The sequence below is a fragment of the Hyla sarda genome, chromosome 5 (assembly GCF_029499605.1).
Source record: "Hyla sarda isolate aHylSar1 chromosome 5, aHylSar1.hap1, whole genome shotgun sequence".
Classification (NCBI taxonomy): Eukaryota; Metazoa; Chordata; class Amphibia; order Anura; family Hylidae; genus Hyla; species Hyla sarda.
Window position 1 is genome coordinate 335466192 of NC_079193.1, and position 21344 is coordinate 335487535.

At 44.6% G+C, this 21344-nt stretch overlaps 1 protein-coding gene and 1 pseudogene across 3 annotated transcripts in view; both read right to left on the reverse strand.

Moving 5' to 3' along the window:
- The window catches only part of DPY19L4 (dpy-19 like 4), a 74401-nt gene that overhangs the window by 44166 nt on the left and 8891 nt on the right, over window positions 1–21344 (reverse strand). For 2 of the 3 annotated variants that reach the window (XM_056522480.1, XM_056522479.1), the window contains 2 exons: window positions 14243–14367; window positions 5457–5547 (listed from right to left, as the gene is read on the reverse strand). In XM_056522480.1, coding sequence (XP_056378455.1) covers window positions 5457–5547; window positions 14243–14305 — 154 coding nt within the window. In that variant the 5' untranslated portion in view covers window positions 14306–14367. The remainder of the gene's footprint in view (window positions 1–5456; window positions 5548–14242; window positions 14368–21344) is intronic. The other variant, XM_056522481.1, reaches the window with a different exon arrangement.
- Window positions 3541–3715, reverse strand: LOC130275225 (U2 spliceosomal RNA; annotated as a pseudogene).

Genomic DNA, 21344 nt, shown 5'->3' on the forward strand with positions numbered 1-21344 from the left:
GGGAACAATTATTAGAAAATGGAAGACATACAAGACCACTGATAATCTCCCTCGATCTGGGGCTCCATGCAAGATCTCACCCCTTGGTGTCAAAATGATCACAAGAACAGTGAGAAAAAATCCCAGAACCACATGGGGGGGGGACCTAGTGAATGACCTGCAGAGAGCTGGGACCAAAGTAACAAAGGCTACCATCAGTAACACACTATACTGCCAGGGACACAAATCATGCAGTGCCAGACGTGTCCCCCTGCTTAAGCCAGTACATATCTGGGTCCGTCTGAAGTTTGCTAGAGAGCATTTGGATGATCCAGAAGAGGATTGGGAAAATGTGATATGGTCAGATGAAACCAAAGTAGAATTTTTTAGTAAAAACTCAACTTGTCGTGTTTGAAGGAGAAATAATGCTGAGTTGCATCCAAAGAACACCATACCTACTGAGGGTGTGGAAACATCATGCTTTGGGGCTGTTTTTCTGCTAAGGGACCAGGACAACTGATCTGTGTAAAGGAAAGAATGAATGGGGCCACGTATTGTGAGATTTTAAGTGAAAACCTCCTTCCATCAGCAAGGGCATTAAAGATGAAACGTGGTTGGGTCTTTCAGCATGACAATGATCCCAAACACACCGCCTGGGCAACTAAGGCGTGGCTTCGTAAGAAGCATTTCAAGGTCCTGAAGTGGCCTAGCCAGACTCCAGATCTCAACCCCATAGAAAACCATTGGAGGGAGTTGAAAGTCCCTGTTGCCCAGCAAAACATCACTGCTCTAGAGGAGATCTGCATGTAGGAATTGGCCAAAATACCAGCCTTGTCAAGACTTACAGAAAACGTTTGACCTCTTTCATTGCCAACAAAGGGTATATAACAAAGTATTGAGATGAACTTTTGTTATTGACCAAATACTTATTTTCCATCATAATTTGCAAATACATTCTTTAAAAATCAGACAATGATTTTATGGACTTTTTTTTCTCATTATGTCTCTCATAGTTGAGTTATACCTATGATGAAAATTACAGTCCTCTAATCTTTTTAAGTGGGAGAACTTGCACAATTGGTGGCTGACTAAAAGGAGATTTCTTTTGTACTCGCCGTAAAATCTCTTTCTCGTAGCCTTCATTGGGGGACACTGACCATGAGTATATGCTGCTGTCCACTAGGAGGCTAACACTAGGCAAAAAAAGAAGTCGGCTCCTCCCAGCAGGATAAACCCGCCTACAGGCACAGAGCTAATCAGTTGTGTTCCATAGGAAATAAAAGTCGGCGGCTCACCAGTCTTCTTCTTCAATCTTTATTGATACTCACATCTGGTGTTACAGGAGAGGGATAGTGTGTGTGTGTGTGTGGGGGGGGGGGGGGGGGGGGGGTACAGCATCTATATAGGCCAGATGAAGCACTAATCTGTGCAAAACAGCTACTGTTGCCTGCTGGTACCCCCCACACTATCCCTCTCCTGTAACGCCAGATGTGAGTATCAATAAAGGTTGAAGAAGAAGACTGGTGAGCCGCCGACTTTTATTTCCTATGGAATTTATATTTGGATCTGTATACGTCTAAGCCAGAGCACCACCTACATATCTTCAGTGCCACTAATCTTCCCCCATACACCTGTCCTCAGTGGTCTCTCTGTCATTCCCACAGTAGCCGGACAAGATTTTCCTTTATTGTTTTACACTAAATCAGTTGTGTCAAAAGCAGTAGGAGAAGCTAAACCACAAAAGGAGAAAACGTCCGGAGGACATCAAAATTAAGAACAGGCAACAAACAACCTGACCAGGTAACCGTAAATGGGTGGATGCTGTGTCCCCAATGAAGGCTACGAGAAAGAGATTTTACGGTGAGTACAAAAAAAAAATCTCCTTTTCTCGGTCGCCTTATTGGAGGACACAGACCATGGGACGTCCAAAAGCAGTCCCCGGGGTGGGAAAACCAACCACCAGAGAAGGGAAGGTCAGGCCAGAGACTGAGCGATAAACATTTGCCTAAGAAAGTGGACGATGCTCAGAGAAAAACAAATTTGGCAACCAACCACCCGGATGCCCCCGCAAAACATGAGGGGTGAGCCAGGACCCAAAAGGAAGGAACTAAGCCAAGACTGGGTCCCAACAGCCGACCAAAAAGAGCACAAATGGCCGCCCTGTAATCCTGCTGGGTCAAACCCATCCTGGCAGGAGAGTAGAAAACACCTCTGAGGAAAAGACAGAAGTCGCAGGACCACCGAGGTCTGGCCAAAACGCAGAAGCGAGAGATTAAGAACCCTAATGCAGAGATCCGTCCAAGCAAGGCAAAAATGGCGAGGAAAAGCCACTCCTAGAGAAAAACGCACCGGAGAGGCTTGAAAGGAGAGCCCTGGCTGAAGAGAGAGAACGACAAGAAAAAAAAAAAACAGCTGAGCACGCCCAGCAAGAAGGCAATACTCAGAAGGGGGATACCAGAGCTGCTAGAATGGGACGAAGAGAGAAATAAAAGCAACACTCTTGTATAGTCCCGAGAGCACAAAGAAACCAGCAAAGAAGAAGGCTAGGGCAAGGTGCACCCGCCGACCACCTGAACCGAGAGGCCCCAACTCGATACATAGTCCCAAGACCACCCCACGAAAAACCGTGTGAAAGAGAGAACCCAAGAGTATGCCACATAGCCAAGAGGGCTGCAGCTGTGGGTGCGACAGACATCAAATCCTCCATGGGCATCGCAGAGGTCCGAGAACAACAGGCAACTCTGACATAGCAGGGTACCAGAGCCACAGACGTCACAACCTCCATGGATTGAGTAGAGGGTCCATGGTACAGCGGTCAACTCTCACTCACAGTGGAGTACCGGAATAGCAGCTGTGGCAGACATCCCAACCTCTATGGATGATGTAGAGGGTCCATCGGTCAACTCTCACCCACAGTGGAGTACTAGAATAGCAGCTGCAGCAGACATCCCAACCTCTATGGATGGTGTAGAGGGTCCATTGTACATCGGTCAACTTTCACCCACAGTGGAGTACCAGAATAGTAGCTGCGGCAGACGGCACGTCCTCCACGGGCGGTGGCCACGTCACAGAGAACTACCCACAAGGAGGCTGCAGGGAGTCCATTACCCACACAGGGGCACCCCTTCGGTCACTTCACACAGGAAGTGTGGCACCAGGACTGCAGTAGCGGACGTGTGGACTCTGTAAGGGTAGTAGGTGGTGAAGGGAACAGGCAGACTGCTGCCAGGCTGAATGTTACTCCCTGAGGGAGGGTAAGGGCAGTGTGACGAGTAATGCTGGTTACTACACAATAGAAAAGCTTGCACTGAACAAAAAGTGCCATAATAAATAATAACATGAAAAATCTGTATATAAGTAGACAATGCTGGTTACTGTCCCGAAGACTGAACCTCTGGCAAAACTGCATAGCTCAGCGAAAGAGACCAATGGTGAGCAAGGAAAGCAAAGGAACAGGGGCTAAAAGCACCTAGTGCAGACTTGAGGTCTGCGGCATATGTGAGCATAATGGTACAATGCACAAGGGCTTGTGTCGCAATACTCTGACCAAAAGCCAAGCATGTGGGATGCACCACACCAGCAGAACTGTCCTATCAGTCAAACGCCTAGTGCGACGGAAGCAAGCTTCAAAATCGCCCCCCAATCAATATATGGTTCTCGAATAGGGGACGTATAGGATAGTAACTGATAGGAACAGATACTACACTTGATCTTAGCCAACAGGCCGAAAATCGACAACGATGCCCTAAAGGCATACTAGGAAGGCAGGGGACCTGAGGGAAAAAAACTCCAAACTGCAAAACAGACAGGAGCAATACGAAGGGCCAAAGAAAAAACTATGTACCTGTAATAACTACTTTGGACCACTAGAGGGGAGCCGTACACTCTCAGAGAGAAAACCGTGCTGACAATAATGCAGTATTCAGCCACTGGAGGGCATAGAGCGCCCATGAGAAGTCTTGTATTTATTTCTTTTTTTACACTACTTTCCCCTCAGAGTACGCTGCTCCCCGAAAGAAAAGGCGCACTATAGAAAACATGCGAAAATCACAGAGCGCCCGCGGGCCAACTCCGGCTGTATGGACGGGGAAATGGCCACATGAATGGATCGCAGGCCACCTGGACAAATGAAGGCGCACTGAAAACCGCACCTCTCCCCAGCTGACGCTATAAAAACCAGGCCAGGGACAGATGTATGCTGCGGCCAGTCTCGTCCCCACTGCTGCATTGCCCAGCCACGCGGGAGCGAAGACCCTCTGCTAAAGAGGGTCCAGCCAGCAAGTTAAAAACACACGGCCAGCTCACTGAGCCTGGCCACAATACGGACTGACAGGTGCGGCAGGAGCGGGGTGTTGGTGAGTAATTGTAGATCACACCTCTGGCATATACAACTAGTCAGCAAGGATCGCGACAGCCACACGGGGGAGCGGAGACCTGCTGCCCTAGAGACCCCGGGGCAGCAGACAGAGTCTCTGGTCAGCAGATAAGAAACACTCTGCCAGGACACTGAGCCTGGCCGCAAAACAAGTGCAGCAAGGGTTAGATTAACAGACCACCAGACTGTCCCCTTCACATGGGACCAGAGGCCATAAGGGGACCAGCCCAGAACAGCCACATGTAATGGCGGCTAAGGAGCTGTGCACTATAAGAAGGGGGACCCCTGAGATGAGCACAAGGGAGAGGGGGAGGAGGGGGGGGGGTTGAGGATGAAGTTTTTACTCCACGGACTCCATCTTCCTATACTCACCCAGACGTCTTCAGTCAGCTAAGGCCACGCTGCATCACGCCAAGCTGCCATAGCGAGGCGGGCAGGGGTAAGTGGGGGACCCGGACCCTGGGTGCTACCGCCAGGTGCTGACCATTGGCGAGAAGGGGTTGGCGGCCCATATTTCTATGCACAGTGCCCCCTTGTCGCATGTGGGCAATCAGGTAGCGCCATGCTCCTGTTGCCCAACCTAGAAAAATAAAAGGAAAAAAAAACTAACTAGACATCCCTAACTAAAAAATAAACAGAAAAGACCAGGTCTTGAGAGAGTTCCAGACCAGTGTCTGCCTCCTGCTGACACTAAGCTAAAACTTATTAGCTCTGTGCCTGTGGGCGGGTATATCCTGCTGGGAGGAGCCAACTTCTTTTTTTGCCTAATGTCAGCCTCCTAGGGGACAGTAGCATATACCCATGGACTGTATACCAACCCCAAACAAAAAAACTGCTATGTGACAGAATCGGCAGCAGGAGTGAGAAAAGGTATATACAGCAGAGGTCAAGTCCGAGGAAAAAAAAGGGCTGGTCCTGCTATCGGGAACAGTGTTCCTGCTGTGGAAAAAGTTCCCACACTCTCCTGCAGGGCTTGATCCCTGATATACAGTATATGTTTTCTAATCTTTTCCAGCACACTGAGAACATATTTGGACAATTCAGAACACCCCTTTAGGTTGTGTAGGATGACACTGTGTGAAGCCACAATACATTCCTTTACCTCTTTCAAATGACGGCGCCCGCAGCATATCCTTATAAAAAGAATAGTAAACAGCTCCATCCCCTTGAAATGTGATTTCCCGCTCAAGTTCCTAAAGGAAAAAAATGTGAGAAGTCATTTATCTTTGAGTTCTCAGTACATAATAATAGTAATAGTATTATAAGTGATAGCCAGCATGGGTTTACTAAGGATAGAAGTTGTCAAACCAATCTAATTTGCTTTTATAAAGAGGTGAGTAGAAGCCTTGACAGAGGAATGGCTGTGGATATAGAGGGGGGCTGTGTATATAGAGGGGGGCTCTGTATATAGAGGAATGGCTGTGGATATAGTGTTTCTGGATTTTGCTAAAGCATTTGATACTGTCCCTCACAGACGTCTGACAGGTAAGTTAAGGTCTTTGGGTTTGGAAACTTTAGTTTGTAACTGGATTGAACACTGGCTCATGGATCGTACCCAGAGAGTGGTGGTCAATGATTCGTACTCTGATTGGTCCCCGGTTATTAGTGGTGTACCCCAAGGTTCAGTACTGGGACCGCTGTTGTTTAATTTATTTATCAATGATATAGAGGATGGCATTAACAGCTCTGTTTCTATCTTTGCAGATGACACCAAGCTTTGTAGCACAGTACAGTCTATAGAGGATGTGCATAAGTTACAAGATGACTTGGATAGACTAAGTGTCTGGGCATCCACTTGGCAAATGAGGTTCAATGTGGATAAATGTAAAGTTATGCATCTGGGTACTAATAACCTGCATGCATCGTATGTCTTAGGGGGGATTAAACTGTCAGAGTCACTGGTAGAGAAGGATCTGGGTGTACTTGTAGATCACAGACTACAGAATAGCATGCAATGTCAGGCTGCTGCTTCCAAAGCCGGCAGGATATTGTCATGTATCAAAAGAGGCATGGACTCAAGGGACAGGGACATAATACTCCCCCTTTATAAAGCATTGGTACGGCCTCACCTGGAATATGCTGTTCAGTTTTGGGCACCTGTCCATAAAAGGGACACTGTGGAGCTGGAAAGGGTGCAGAGACGCGCGACTAAACTAATATGGGGCATGGAACATCTTAGCTATGAGGAGCGATTAAAGGAGTTACAATTGTTTAGTCTTGAGAAGAGACGTTTAAGGGGGGATATGATAAACGTATATAAGTATATTAATGGCCCATACAAAAAATATGGAGAAAAACTGTTCCAGGTTAAACCCCCCCAAAGGACAAGGGGGCACTCCACCACCTGGAGAAGAAAAGGTTTAGTCTAAAGGGGCGACACGCCTTCTTTACCGTGAGGACTGTGAATTTATGGAACGGTCTACCTCAGGAACTGGTCACAGCAGGAAAAATTAACAGCTTTAAAACAGGGTTAGATACATTCATGGAACAAAATAACATTAATGCTTATGAAGAAATATAAAATCCCATCCCTTCCCCAATATCGCGCCACACCCCTACCCCTTAATTCCCTGGTTGAACTTGATGGACATATGTCTTTTTTCGACCGTAATAACTATGTAACTATATAATACAATGATCCCTCAACTTACAATGGTCTCAACATACAATAGTTTCAACATACAATGGTCTTTTCTGGATCATTGTAACTTGAAACCAGACTCAACATACAATGCTATGGAATCTGCGAAACGTGTCAATGGCTGGAAGAACCAATCCCTGTATTACTAAAGTGCATGCACTGACTGGTGTCTAGTAGCGCCACCTAGAGTACAGGGAGGTATTACATGTTCTGTACACTTTACCTGTACCAGGGTTAGCTGCTCCTGTGGACACCAGGTGAGGGCGGCTCCATGTTTCCTTTTTAGGACATTGTGTGTACTGTACAGGACCCTGAAGAAGCTTCTGTCCTCTACATAAACCAGTGTTTCCCAAAGAGGGTGCCTCCAGCTGTTGCAAAACTACGACTCCCAGCATGCCCGGACAGCCGAAGGCTGTCCGGGCATGCTGGGAGTTGTAGTTTTGCAACAGCTGGAGGCACTCTGGTTGGGAAACACTGAAATAGACAGGGATTTACAGCTCCCAGCAGATCTTTCTTACTTTTATATGTAAGGACTTGCTTTATCTGTATTAGTTATCTACTTATTTTTCTTTAATCCTCACTTTTTCCTATTTTTGGATGACATTTTGGGGCTTCAGAACCAATTACCAGGTTTCCATAGAGTTCTGGTCTCATCATACAATGGTTTCAACATACAATGGTCGTCCTGGAACCAATTAATATTGTAACTTGAGGGACCACTGTACTAGAAAAAAATATCAAACACAGTGAAAATACTGTCACAAATTTAATGGGTAGTAGACACAAACCATATAATGTACTACTATGCCAGCCATCCCCTATCCACAGCTCCGTACACGGGGTTACTGCACAATACACTGGTTTAAATTATTTTAAAGTAGTTATTATTATGATGGACATTTCTTACCTACCTATAACTGTATGCTAACTTAGAAACTGGCTATTTATTGTAAAGGTAATGCATGTGCGTATACATTTTACACTGTTATCAGAAGATCTGGTTCAGCTTTTAGCTTTATCTCTAAATTGTACTGTGGTCAGAGCGTTAAGTGCCAGGACTATTGTGACCACTTTCTGCCCCACTGTTACAGTCACATCCTGCCGAGCACGTCTGCTGTGTTACCCATCAGCATTATCTACTGAGTTTACCTTGGTTCTTCTCTCTTACAAATTTACAGACAGCAACAGAATCGAAAAACAAAGAGCCTTAGGCTGGGTTCACACCACATTTTTCAAATACGGTAACCGTATACAGTTTTCCGCATAAAAACGTATACGACCATATCCGAAACCGTATGCATAGAGAATGCATTGTAAACCGTATTCCAAATGTTGTGTACGGTTGCATTCGTTTTGCCTCGGATACGGTTTTGACGATTTTTCAACCGTAGCCAAAAACGCTGTCGACCACGTTTTTGCCTCCGGTTGGAAAACCGTATACGGTTCTTTTAACATTGTTGTCTATGAGAACCGTGCACAGAATTTCGGAATACGGTTGCACACGGTTTTTCTAATCCGTTTTTGGAGTTGACACATGCGCAGATTGGAATTTCAATAGAACATTAGTAACTTTATTAAATTGCTGGAAAACTAATCCCAACAAAATAGCAAAACCGTTGGCAAAAACTTATGCAAACGGATAGAACCGTACGGGGAAAAACTGTATACGTTTTAATTTGGAGTCATACGGTTGTATACGGTTTTTGCCATACGTTTTTTAGCGGAAAACCGTATACGGTAACCGTATTTGAAAAACGTGGTGTGCACCCAGCCGTAAAGGGAACCTGTCACCATGAATATGCTATCTAATCTATCAGCATCAAGTTGTAGAGCAGGAGGAGCTGAGCAGATTAATATAAATCTATGTGGGAATAGATTCAGTATAACTTATAACTTACTGATTGAAATTCCTTCTTTTAGTGAACAGTGTCACTCAATTATAGGACCACCCGCTGGACCCCTAATCATGGAAAGATCAGATATGTTAAACCACAGATGTAGAGAAAGTCACCAGGCACTGATGAACTAATGATTCTCCTGCTATGTGGTCCCGCTGTCAGTTAACTGTTAGCATACAAGTGATGGCGCCCACACTGTATAACCAATAGTCACTGCATATGAACACGAGAAAGAAGGATGAAAGAAGACGCGGATCACTCACCACATATGTGATGCTGTTTCCTTTATGCCATATACAACGATTCAGATATCTATACACAAACAGATGTTACGGCAGGGCAGTAGATAATGGGAGCACCGACCAGAGCTACGGCGCCGATTCACGCCCTCTGGTCGTTTCTACAGGCCCAGAATTGACATAATGTCGCGGGTACAGCCTTCTTAAATAGTACATGCATTGTGATAATACAAGTGAATTAAAACCAACACAAAATATGAGTGGGTAATATCATATACATAGTATCTAAGTAAAACAAGTAAACTGAACCCGGAACCTATAAGAATCCTATAAGAAAGCTGAAAATTGATTTCGCTCATTTAAACCAACGGCACCTGTAGCATCTCGCTGCGCTATCCAGTGGGCTTCTCTTTGCAACAGAGCTCTGTGTCTGTCTCCTCCTCTTTCCAGGGGATCTACTCTTTCCAGATCAGCAAACCTAATTATTTTTGTGTCCCCTCCATGTATCTCATTAACATGTGCAATAAATCTGATGGCTCCTTGCCCCGTTCTCACAGACCTCACATGTTCCCTTATCTCGAAAAGCCTGCGTTTAGTCTTGCCTACATAATAGTAGCCACAGGGGCACAGAAGGCAATAAACTACAAAAGTAGGTTTTGCAGGTGATAAGGTGCTTTACCTCGACCATTTTAGGTCCTAGCCTGAATACGCTCTTGCCCAAATTCAACTCACACATAGAACAGTTCCCACATTTAAAATGACCTTCTTTCTGATAACCAATCAGTTTTTTCTTTGTTCTTTTTCGCACTGTGTTTTTAATGAGATCTCCAATGGTATTTTTTTGTTTATATGTGATAACCGGTCTATTTTCTGCTGTTTTCTTTTCAAATCGGGATCCCGCTCCAAAATGAACCAATTCTTATGGATGATGTTACTAAGCATAGCATTTATAGGGGAATTACAAAAGGGAAAAAAAATGTTTTTATTGTCTAGGGCTTTTTTATTTATTTATTTTTTAAATGTAGTAACTCATTTCTAGTTCTCTGTTCTGCTTTCTCAGAAGCTCTTTCAATAATTTCCTCGGGATATCCCCTTCCCTGCAGCCGTCCTTTTAGACCTCCTGCTTGTCGCATATATGTTTTATTACTGGAAAAAAATTATTTTTAGTCTGATGAACTGACTGTAGGGCACACTATTTTTGGTACTTTTTGGTTGGGAGCTGGAATAGTGCAATAGCAATGGTACATCCTACAAAAAGTCCATAATTCAATGAGCCAACCCCCAGGCCGCCCCATTGTGGCCGGGATTGGCTTAGTGACAGGCTGCTATCCCCAATTTTGGCTACTATGCCTACATACTTAAAATATACAGGGACCTGATACAGATATTAGATAATTTTGTCTGGCAAGAAGGGTACTATCTCACCTTCACAGATGTAGAGAGCCTGTACACCCGCATCCCTCATGATGTGGGTGTGCAGGCAATCCGGGAGGTATTGAATGGTTTGGAAAAGTCGGTTGACTTTATCCAAGTTATAGATGAATCACTGAGATTCCTCTTGAAGAAAAACGCTTTCCAATATGAGGGCACCTGGTACAGACAGAGACAGGGTACGGCTATGGGGACTCCGGTCTCCTGCACTTATGCCAACCTGTTTCTGTCTGTACTGGAAAGAGACCTTGTCTAACAACAAAAAACCCATACATCAGGATCATCAAACTATTCAGGCGCTTTGTAGATGACATCATAGTGGTATGGGAGGGAACAAAAGAAACATTCAGTGACTGTCAATTATCTCAATCAAACCAATGATATAAATATGACATTCACGTATCAATTTGGAGATGCCTCCTTGGAATTTTTGGATATTGAGATAATTATAAAAGATGGTGAATTGGAAACAAAAGGTTTCAGGAAAGAGATAGCAAAGAATGAGCTCCCACCCAAACAGTACCAAAAATAGTGTGCCCTACAGTCAGTTCATCAGACTAAAAATAATTAATTCCAGTAATGAAACATATGGTATATGCAACAAGCAGGAGATCGAAAAAAACAGCTGCAGGAAAGGGGGTATCCTGAGGAAATTATTGAAAGAGCTTTTGAGAAAGCAGAATAGAGAAATAGAAATTAATTACTACATTAAAAAAAAAGAAGAATCCCTAAAAAATATATATTTTTTCCTTTTGTAATTTCCCTATCAATGCTATGCTTAGTAACATCATCCGTAAGAATTGGTTCATTTTAGAGCAGGGTCCAGAGTTGAAAAAAAAAGAGCAGAAAATAGAGTTGTTATCAAATTTAAATGCAACAAAACTGTTTGAGATCTCATTAAAACCACAGTCCGAAAAAAAAGAACAAAGAAAAAACTGATTGGTTATCAGAAAGAAGACCACAAGGTAATTTTAAATGTGGGAACTGTTCCTAAAAGCGTATTCAGACTAGGACCTAAAATGGTCGAGGTAAGGCAAACTACTTTTGTAGTTTATTGCCTGCTGTGCCCCTGTAGCTACTATTATGTAGGCAAAACTAAACGCAGGTGTTACGTCATGCCCTCCGGCCGCACATGCTGGCTGTGAGCGCATGGTCTCGTTACCTGCTGCTGCCAGCGGGGCTGTGATTCGCATGGCAGGACGCGCCCACATGGGAGTCCCAGTCAGTCACTCACCAGGTGCTTCAAATGCCCCAGCCTCTGCCTCTCTGCTCCGGCGCACATGTCCCCATCCCCTAGGGCACACGCGTGCGGAAGCTTTAAGATTTAAAGGGCCAGTGCGCCCATTAGTGTAGTACTCCTGTGGCTCATTGATAAATTCCTCCTCCTCCCCCCACACTTCCCTGCCGGATCTTTGTTGCCTTGTGCCTGAGAGAAAGCGTTCCTGAGAGTTGCCTAGCCGTGTATTTGATTATTTGCTCTGTGACCTGACCTTTCTCCTCTGCCGCCTGCCTACTGACCTCCTGCTACGTCCTGACTATGCTACTGTGCCGCCTGCCCTGACCTTCTGCTATCCTGACTATGAGCTGTCTTATCCCTCCTGTGCCTCGCATCTCCTCAGCCGCATGTGTGGTTGAGCCGTGCCAGGGGTAGCGACCTGGGTGCTGCCTGCTGCAGCAAGTCCATCCCACTTGGCGGAGGGCTCTGGTGAAAACCAGCGCTACCGTAGACTCCGCTCCCTGGTACGGTCCGAGTCATCTGCCACATAGGTCCAGCGGATCCACATCCACTGGTGTTCCTGTCTTCTGAAATGTGAGCGTTACAGCAGGCTTTTTGAGAGAATAAGGGAACATGTGAGGTCTGTGAGAACGGGGCAAGGAGCCACCAGATTTATTGCACATGTTAATGAGATACATGGAGGGGACACAAAAATAAGGTTCGCTGATCTGGAAAGAGTAGATCCCCTGGAAAGAGGAGGAGATAGACACCGAGCTCTGTTGCAAAGAGAAGCTCTTTGGACAGCGCAGTGAGATGCTTCAGGTGACATTGGTTTAAATGAGATAAATACATTTTCAGCTTTCTTATAGGTTCCATTTACTTGTTTTTCTTAGATACTATGTATATGATATTACCCACTCATATTTTGTGTTGGTTTTAATTCACTTGTATTATCACTATGCATGTACTATTTAAGAAGGCTGCACCTGCGACATGACATCAATTCCGGGCCTGAAGAAATGCCCAGAGGGCGTGAAACGGCGCGGTCACTCCGGACGGTGCTTCCATCATCTACTGCCCTGCCGTAACATCAGTTTGTGTATAGCCATCTGAATCATTGTATATGGAATAAAGGAAACAGCATCACATACGTGGTGAGTGATCCGCGTCTTCTTTCATCCTTCAGATATATTAATCAATAAGTTACAAGTCATACTAAATCTTTTCCCACAAAGATATATATCAACCTTCTTAGATCATCCTGCTCCATAACATGATGCCGATAGATTAGATTTTCATGGCGACAGGTTACCTTTTACCATAGTTGATAATGTTGGAAAAAGACAAGAATCCATCAAGACAATCTATATCCCTACTGTGTTGATCCAAAGGAAAGCAAAAAACCCTTATGAGGCTAATGCCAACTGCACCATACCTGAGGAAAAATTCCTTTTTAAATCCCTGGGTCAATTTTCTGTCCCTATAAATCTAGTATCCATAACCTGTAATGTTATAACTTTCCAGAAATGTATCCAGGCCCCTCCTGATCTATTATATTGAGTTCACCATGACCACCTCCTCTGACAGTTCCATAGTCTCACTGCTCTTACAGTAAAGAACCCCCACCTGTGATGGTGTAGAAACCTTCTTTCCATAGAAATAGAGGATGCCCCCTTGTTATAGATACAGTCCTGGATATGAATAGGTCATGGGAGAGATTTCTGTACTGCCCCCTCTGATATATTTATACATAGTTATTTGGTCACCCATTAAATGTCTTTTTTCCAAGCTAAAATTACCCTAATTTTGATAATCTTTCTATGTACTGTAGATCTCCCCTTTCCCTTATTTCTCTGGTTGCCCTTCTTTTAACCCTCTCTATCTCCCCTATATCTTTCTTGTTCAACATAGCAAACAATATTCAAATAATCTAATAGAATCTTAGGACCCTCACTTATTTGTCAGGGTAGAGTGTGTCTTGAAAACCCAATAAATCCATCCATAACATGCACAACCCATTGATTTCAGTTACAAATGTGTAATACTTCATTTCACCTGCAGTGGTGCTGCAGGGAAACTGAACACTTGCAGTTGGGCTCTCCCAGTGATTGTAGCTGATTACTGGTGGTCCCAGCAATTAGAAGCCCAGTGATCATCTAACAGGCAAACAACATTTACCAAAAAGACATAGTCCAAAGTAGACACCCTCACTGATGTAAGACAACAATAGTGTGAATTTGATGATAATGCCTAATGAATAGGATTCTATCAACTGCACCCTCATAATCAGGTTTTATTAACTAAAATGAATTGTCCCAGCTTGTGTGATCTTTTTGCACATATTGGTATAATGGCTTCCATCTTTTACAGGATCCATGAGAGGTAAAGGATCTGTTTTGTAATGGATCCCTTTGATGTATATTGCTGACATTAGAGCCATACAATCTAAAGAAGACCTCTTACCCTGCGGCTGGAAAACCAGAACTTGCGCTCGTGATAGGTGGACAGGTAGACTGCATACATCATGCCACTCGTAACAGTTACAAGGCAACCAACAAAAAGCTTTGCAAACCGCTGCAATGCAACACCTAAGAAAAAGAACACATGATTACGTTAGCATACCTGTACTTTCAAATGAATTAAAAAAGATACATGGTTGGTTGATATTGACAAGGTGATATTTGTGTTTCCACTGCTGTTATTGAGCCATGAGAGTTACCTCCATGTGCACAGCTATTTCTCATTCTCTCCATTTCAGGGGGCGGGGCCAGAGCTGGGCTGTTTGTCAGCTGTACTTCTTTCTCTTACATCTCTGGCCAATCACATGACAGCATCTACTCCTCTCTGTTATGTCATGACATAGTGCTGGTTAAAGTGCACTAGACTGAACAGGCTGGCACTGTGCTTGGGAATGAGTCACACAGTACAGCACTATAGACGGCATGTGATGAGGGGAGAAGGAAATTTTGATGGTCTGGATTTCCAATGTGCTATATGAGCAGAGACGAAGATAGCAACAGAATCACAGCAAGGAAGGGGTTACATCACAAAAGTCCTGTCCTAAGCAGTCATCTGCTGATCAGGATGACAAGTTGAAAGGAGGAGGAAAATGGGAATACATTCAGGAGACAGCACTCTGTACATAGTAAGAACACAAGTATTTGCACAACTGACACTTGCTCAGAATTTAATTTGTGGTAAAAGATAGGAGGGAAGTCATGATTCACCGTTCAAGCACAGAATTGACCCTCTGGAAGAGACTGACAAGCTCAGCTTGCATGCACATAGTCCAGGCGCTTTCGTACGCATAACACTATCTAAGCCCCGACTTAATGTGTTCCATCTTGGTCTCTCTGCTACTAGAGACAGAATTACCCTAACAACAGCCCGCAAACTGCAAATTACAGGAAAATGAGACACCTAGTGGCTGAGACGTTAGAGCTTTTTCTCTAGTTTAAGGAGTCATTGTGGGTAAATGAAATGATTTACAAATATGTAAGGAAGTTCCTAAATTAAGGAAGGTTATTTTAAACAACAGTGAGCACTTAAAATGTAGCTTTAGATACTGGTCAGGTACAGTATAATAAATATTTGGGCTGAGGCTTCAAAAAAAAATAAAAAAATAAAAAAAAATAAACTGAAATACTGTAAGGGTGTATAAATAGAGATGGTGCCATCTTTTAATGTAATATCATAATACTACATCACAACATTATGATCAGTGAGGTGGCCAATGTCGAGAATGAAGCAAATTGGGCTGTGGTGAGGTTCTCCACACAACGGATATGATATGCCACTATGAGCACGTTCACACTGCAGAATTTCTGAGTGGAATTCCGCAAAAATAAGACCTGTTGATTTCAATGCAATTCTGCTGCACCGAGCACACGGTGGAATTTCTGCGGCAGATGGTCCTGCTGTGAAAATCCCAATTTCGGTGTCAGCAGAAAGCCCTAGGCTACGATTCCACTGAAGTTTTTGCACTGCGTTTTTTACGTCAGAAAAACTGCCACTGTTTTTCCCGCATTTTTTTCTGGCGTGTTTTCTTGTGTTTTTACCTTTCTGTGGAATTTGCCTTTTTTGGCCCCTTTGGCATTTTTTTTATTTGTTGGATACCAAAAAATAAAAATTAAAGATGCAGTAGGGATGGAAAAAAATGTAACAATTTTTTTTTATTTTTTATAACAAAATTTTAATACATTTTTAATAAAGTGTGTGTGTTTCACTTTCTTTTTTCTCTATTTTTTACATTTTTTAGGTAGTACTACTACTCCCAGCATGGAACAGAACTGGAACAGTACCTGTACTAATAGACAGATCGCCCCGGGTGTTACTCCTGACACCCGATGCGATCGTCCATGCGGAGCAGCTCTATACAGTGCTCGCATCTCTGCTCTGTACTCTTGGCCGGCCAGTGATATGAACAGAACATCAGAGTGGGGATTGGCCGGATGGTTGCAGCCATTCCCCACTCTCAGCGGGAAATATGAATGAGCGATGTTCTTTTCATATCACTGGACGGAGTATAGTGCAGAGATGCGAGGGCAAGAGAAAGCCGTTCCGCATCTCTGCAATAACTAGGACAATCTCATCGGGTGTCAGGAGGGTCCTTAACTGCAGGTACTACTACTCCCAACATGGAGCACACTCTGCTCCATGCTAAGAGCTGTAGTACCTGCATTAATAGACAGATAGCAGCGAATGTCACTCCTGACACCTGCTGTGACCTTCCTGTATAATGACAAAACAGGGGCTGCTGTATTTTTAAAGGGAACCTTACAGATAGAACATGCTGCTGTTGCTGAGGGAAGCACAATATAGACAGGCATGCCGTTTCCAGCGGTCTGTCGCTTCTGCAAGTATGTACAGTAGTTTAGTCAAACTTACATACGGCACTGTGAGAGAGGAGTACAGCATATTTATTAGGCACTGCTCCCCTGCCCATCTGCTGATGACTGACAGGCTTCACTCTATGTACAGTGAATGTGAGAATCCGGATGAATACGTCAGATTCATCACATGCTGCACTGGGCGCATACTGCAGACTTCAACATGTACTATGTATCTGCATATGAAAGACCGCTGGAAACAGCATGTCCACCACTGTACAATGCTACCATGTGGACATGCTGTTTAGAGTTTTGGAGGTCCCATGGGGTTCCTACATTGGATGACGTACTTGACGAGGTTGGGTTTAGATCGTTTCAGTACTTCCAGGATGACAAAGGCCTGCCGAGACCCTCCTACTATAACAGTGATGACGAACTTATGGCACGCGTGCCACAGGTGGCACGCCGAGCCCCCTCTGTGGGCACGCGGCCATAGTTTGCCATGCGACCCTCAGCTCTTCGAAGGTTTCAGAAGCTAGAGCTAGGGGGAGCGAAGGCAGAGGACGCAGGTCTGCATGGGGGAAATAAGACACGTCCCTCATCTCCCCCCCCTCGGAGGACGCAGGTCTGCATGGCAGACAGAAGGCAAAGCAGGGGAGAGAGAACGTACACAGCTCCTCATCTCCCCTCCCCCTGCTCTGCCTTCAGAGAACACAAGTTTCCACGGGGAAAAGAAGGCAGAGCAGGGGAGAGAGGACGTACACAGCTTCTCATCTCCCCTGCCTAATGATTTCTATGTGTGAAGGGGACATACTGCACGGGCTGGGGATAAGTGGGTGGGACATCACAGACTGGGGATGATTTCTTTGTGTGAAGGGGGACATACTGTATGGGCTGGGGATAAGGGGAAGGCATCACAGACTGGGGATGATTTCTATGTGTGAAGGGGACATACTGCACGGGCTGGGGATGAGAGGGGGGGGGGAACATCAGATGGGATGATTTCTTTGTGTGAAGGGGGACATACTGCATGGGCTGGGGATAAGGGGACAACACAGATTGGGGATGATTTCTATTTGAGGGCCCTTTGAGGGAAAAAAGTTGGTGTGCATTACAGTTTGGGCACTTGGGCTCAAAAAGGTTTGCCATCACTGTTCTATAAATACCTCCAGCTCCGGCATGCTTTCTCAGTCCAGTCTCCTGGCTCCTCCACACTGTTCTCCTGCTTTCCTCTGATGGGGATCATTAAAGGAGAACGCCAGAATAGAAAAATTGTCCTCCATACTGCCGGCAGAAAAAAAAATAAAGATGTACATACCTTCCTTCGCTCCGGTCTCCGCCGCGATCCTCTTCCTGGTTGCCGGTGGTCGGCGAGTCATACTGCACTGTAATAAGGGGTACAGTGAGCATTTATGCCCCACAGGTGTCTGACAGATTTTTGGAACAGTGGTCAGTGAAAATGAAAAATTTGTTAACGCACATGGCCCCTGATCCCATTCCAAAATAATTCTCTCTCCAAAAGCTCAATGGCGCTCCTTCTCTTCTGAGCATTGTAGTTCGCCCGCAGATCACTATACATCCACATATAGGATAGACTTCCTAAATGCGACATGCCCCCCAAAAACCATTTCAGCAAAAGCTAAATGTGACTTCTTCTGAGCATTGTAGTGCGCCAGCAGAGCACTTGACGTCCACACATGGGGTTTTTCCATACTCAGAAGAGATGGTGTTACAAATTTTAGGGGAATTTTCTCCTATTACCTCTGGTAAAAATGTAAAATTTGGGGGAAAAACAGCATTTTTGTGAAAAAATTTAAATAAAATTTCATTTACACAAACACCTGGGGAGTGTTAAGGCTCACTGTACCCCTTGTTACGTTCCTTGAGGGGTGTATTTTCCAAAATAGTAAGCCCTGTGGGGCTTATTTTTTTTGCTGTTCTGGCACCATAGGGGCTTCCTAAATGCGACATGCCCCCCAAAAACCATTTCAGCAAAATTTGCTTTCCAAAAGCCAAATGTGACTCTTCTGAGCATTGTAGTGCGCCTGCAGTGCACTTGACATCCATACATGGGGTATTTCTATACTCAAAAGAAATGGGGTGACAAATTTTTGGGGAGCATTTTCTCCTATTATCTCTTGTAAAAAATTTAAAATTTGGGGAAAAAACTGCATTTTAGTGAGAAAAAAAATGTCATTTACATATCCGAATTTAACGAAAAGTCGTCAAACACCTGTGGGGAGTTAAGGCTCACTGTACCCCTTGTTACGTTCCTTGAGGGGTGTAGTTTCCAAAACAGTATGCCATGTGTTTTTCTTTTTGTTTGTTTTTTTTGTTTTTTTGCTGTTCTTGCACCATAGGGGCTTCCTAAATGCAACATGACTCCCAAAAACCATTTCAGCAAAATGCACTCTCCAAAATACCATTGTCGCTCCTTCCCTTCTGAGCCCTCTACTGCACCCGCAAAACATCTTACATCCACATATGAGGTAATTCCTTACTTGAGAGAAATTGGTGGGGGGATTTCTCTCCTTTTACCCATTGTAAAATTTCAAAAAATGGCTCAACAAGAACATGAAAGTGTAAAAAATAAAGAAGATTTTGAATTCTCTCTTTCACTTTGCGGCTATTCCTGTGAAACACCTAAAGGGTTAACAAACTTTCTGAATGTCATTTTGAATACTTTGAGGGGTGCAGTTTCTTTAATGGGGTCATTTATGGGGTATTTCTCACAGAAAGGCCCCTCAAATCCACTTCAAACTTAACTGGTCCCTGAAAAAAAAATCTGATGAATTTTTCTTTAAAATTTAGAAAATTGCTGCTATACTTTGAAGCCCTCTAATGTCTTCAAAAAGTAAAAACATGTCAACTTTATGATGCCAACATAAAGTAGACATATTGTATTTGTGAATCAATATAGAATTTATTTGGAATGTCCATTTTCCTTACAAGCAGAAAGTTTCAAAGTTATAAAAATGCTACATTTTCTAAATTTTCATGAAATTTGGGGATTTTTCACCAAGAAAGGATGCAAGTAACGACAAAAATTTACCACTATGTTAAAGTAGAATATGTCACGAAAAAAAAACAAATCTCGGAATCAGAATAAAAGGTAAAAGCATGCCAGAGTTATTAATACATAAAGTGACAGTGGTCAGAATTGCAAAAAAAGGGCCGAGTCCTAATAGGGGTACTCCGCTGTTCAGCGTTTGGAACAAACTGTTCCGAATGCTGGTGTCGGTGCCGGGAGCTCGTGACGTCATAGCCGTGTCCCCTCATGAGCTGTCACGCCCCTCCCATAGACTTTCATTGAGGGGCGGGGCGTGACATCATGAGGGCGGGGCTATGGGCGCCGACTCCAGCATTCGGAACAGTTTTTTCCAAACGCTGAGCAGCAGAGTACCCCTTTAAGGTGAAAATCCCTAATGGGTTAAAGGGGCACATCGGGGAACTGAACTGATCAGACACTTAATCCCTTTCTACAGGACAGGGGATAACTGTCTGATCGAGGTGGAGAGTCCGACCGCTGGGGCCCCTTCACAATCTCCCGTTTGGTGCCCGTCCTACTTACCCGTCCTCTGCAGATTACGGCCCCCACCCTCCTGGACATGGGCAAGTAAAGGCTCACTCAGCCAATTGCCAGCTGAGGCGGGCCATCGCTGCGGCCAGTGATTGGCTGAGCGGGCTATCACTTGCTCTCATCTAGGAGGGCACCGAGAGTGGCAAAGTAACCTGAGCCCCACTGGTCAGACACTTATCCTCTGATAAGTGGTGTCTCCTTTTAAAGGAGTACTCTGGTGCAGACTACTCCTGCTCCATCCTGCCCGGGCTGCAAAAAAAATGAAAATAAACCATCACTCACCTTCCTGGGTTCCCGCGGAGCGCCACTACAGCTGATCGGTCCTCCGGTCCATCTTCTTCATACTTCCGTGTGAACGAAGCGTCACATGGCGCTCAGCCTATTATGGGCCGAGGCAGAACATCGCGGCGGCCGGCGATAGGCTGAGCGTCATGTGAGGCTTCGTTCACACGGAAGTATGAATAAGATGGACCGATCAGCTGTAGTGGCGCTCCGCGGGAACTCAGGAAGGTGAGAGATGGTTTATTTTCATTTTTTTTTGCAGCCCAGGCAGGATGGAGCAGGAGTAGTCTGCCTCAGAGTACTCCTTTAAGTTCTGAGGGTCCAAAGTTTTGGACCCAAACATTTACACACAACAGTGGAGCGGATTCAAAGTCACAGTAGGAAACATCTAGGTCAGTATTTTCCAACCAGTGTGCCTCCAGCTGTTGCAAAACTACAACTCCCAGTATGCCTGGACAGCCAACGGCTGTCCGGGCATGTTGGGAGTTGTAGTTTTGCAACAACTACAGGCACACTGGTTGGAAAACACAGGTCTAGGTCATACATCAGGTGAGAGCATACATCAATCCCTGACGAACTGTGTTTTTTAAACAGGTGACTATTTTGCTTGCAGGCAAATGGTTTGTGTACATGTCCTGTTCCCAAAACAAATACAGATGTAGCCGGCGTCACCTTAATCCCTCGTGAATAAAGATATTGCACAGCACTGTTGAATTATACTTACACATTGCACAAACCTAATCTACTCTTTAACTAACTGATCAGTGGGGGTCTGGCTTCTGGGACCACCACCGACCACAAGAACACAGGCCAATTGTCCCCTAAACGAATAGAGCAGCAGTGTGTAATGTTCGGAAATCCCAATGAGAACGAA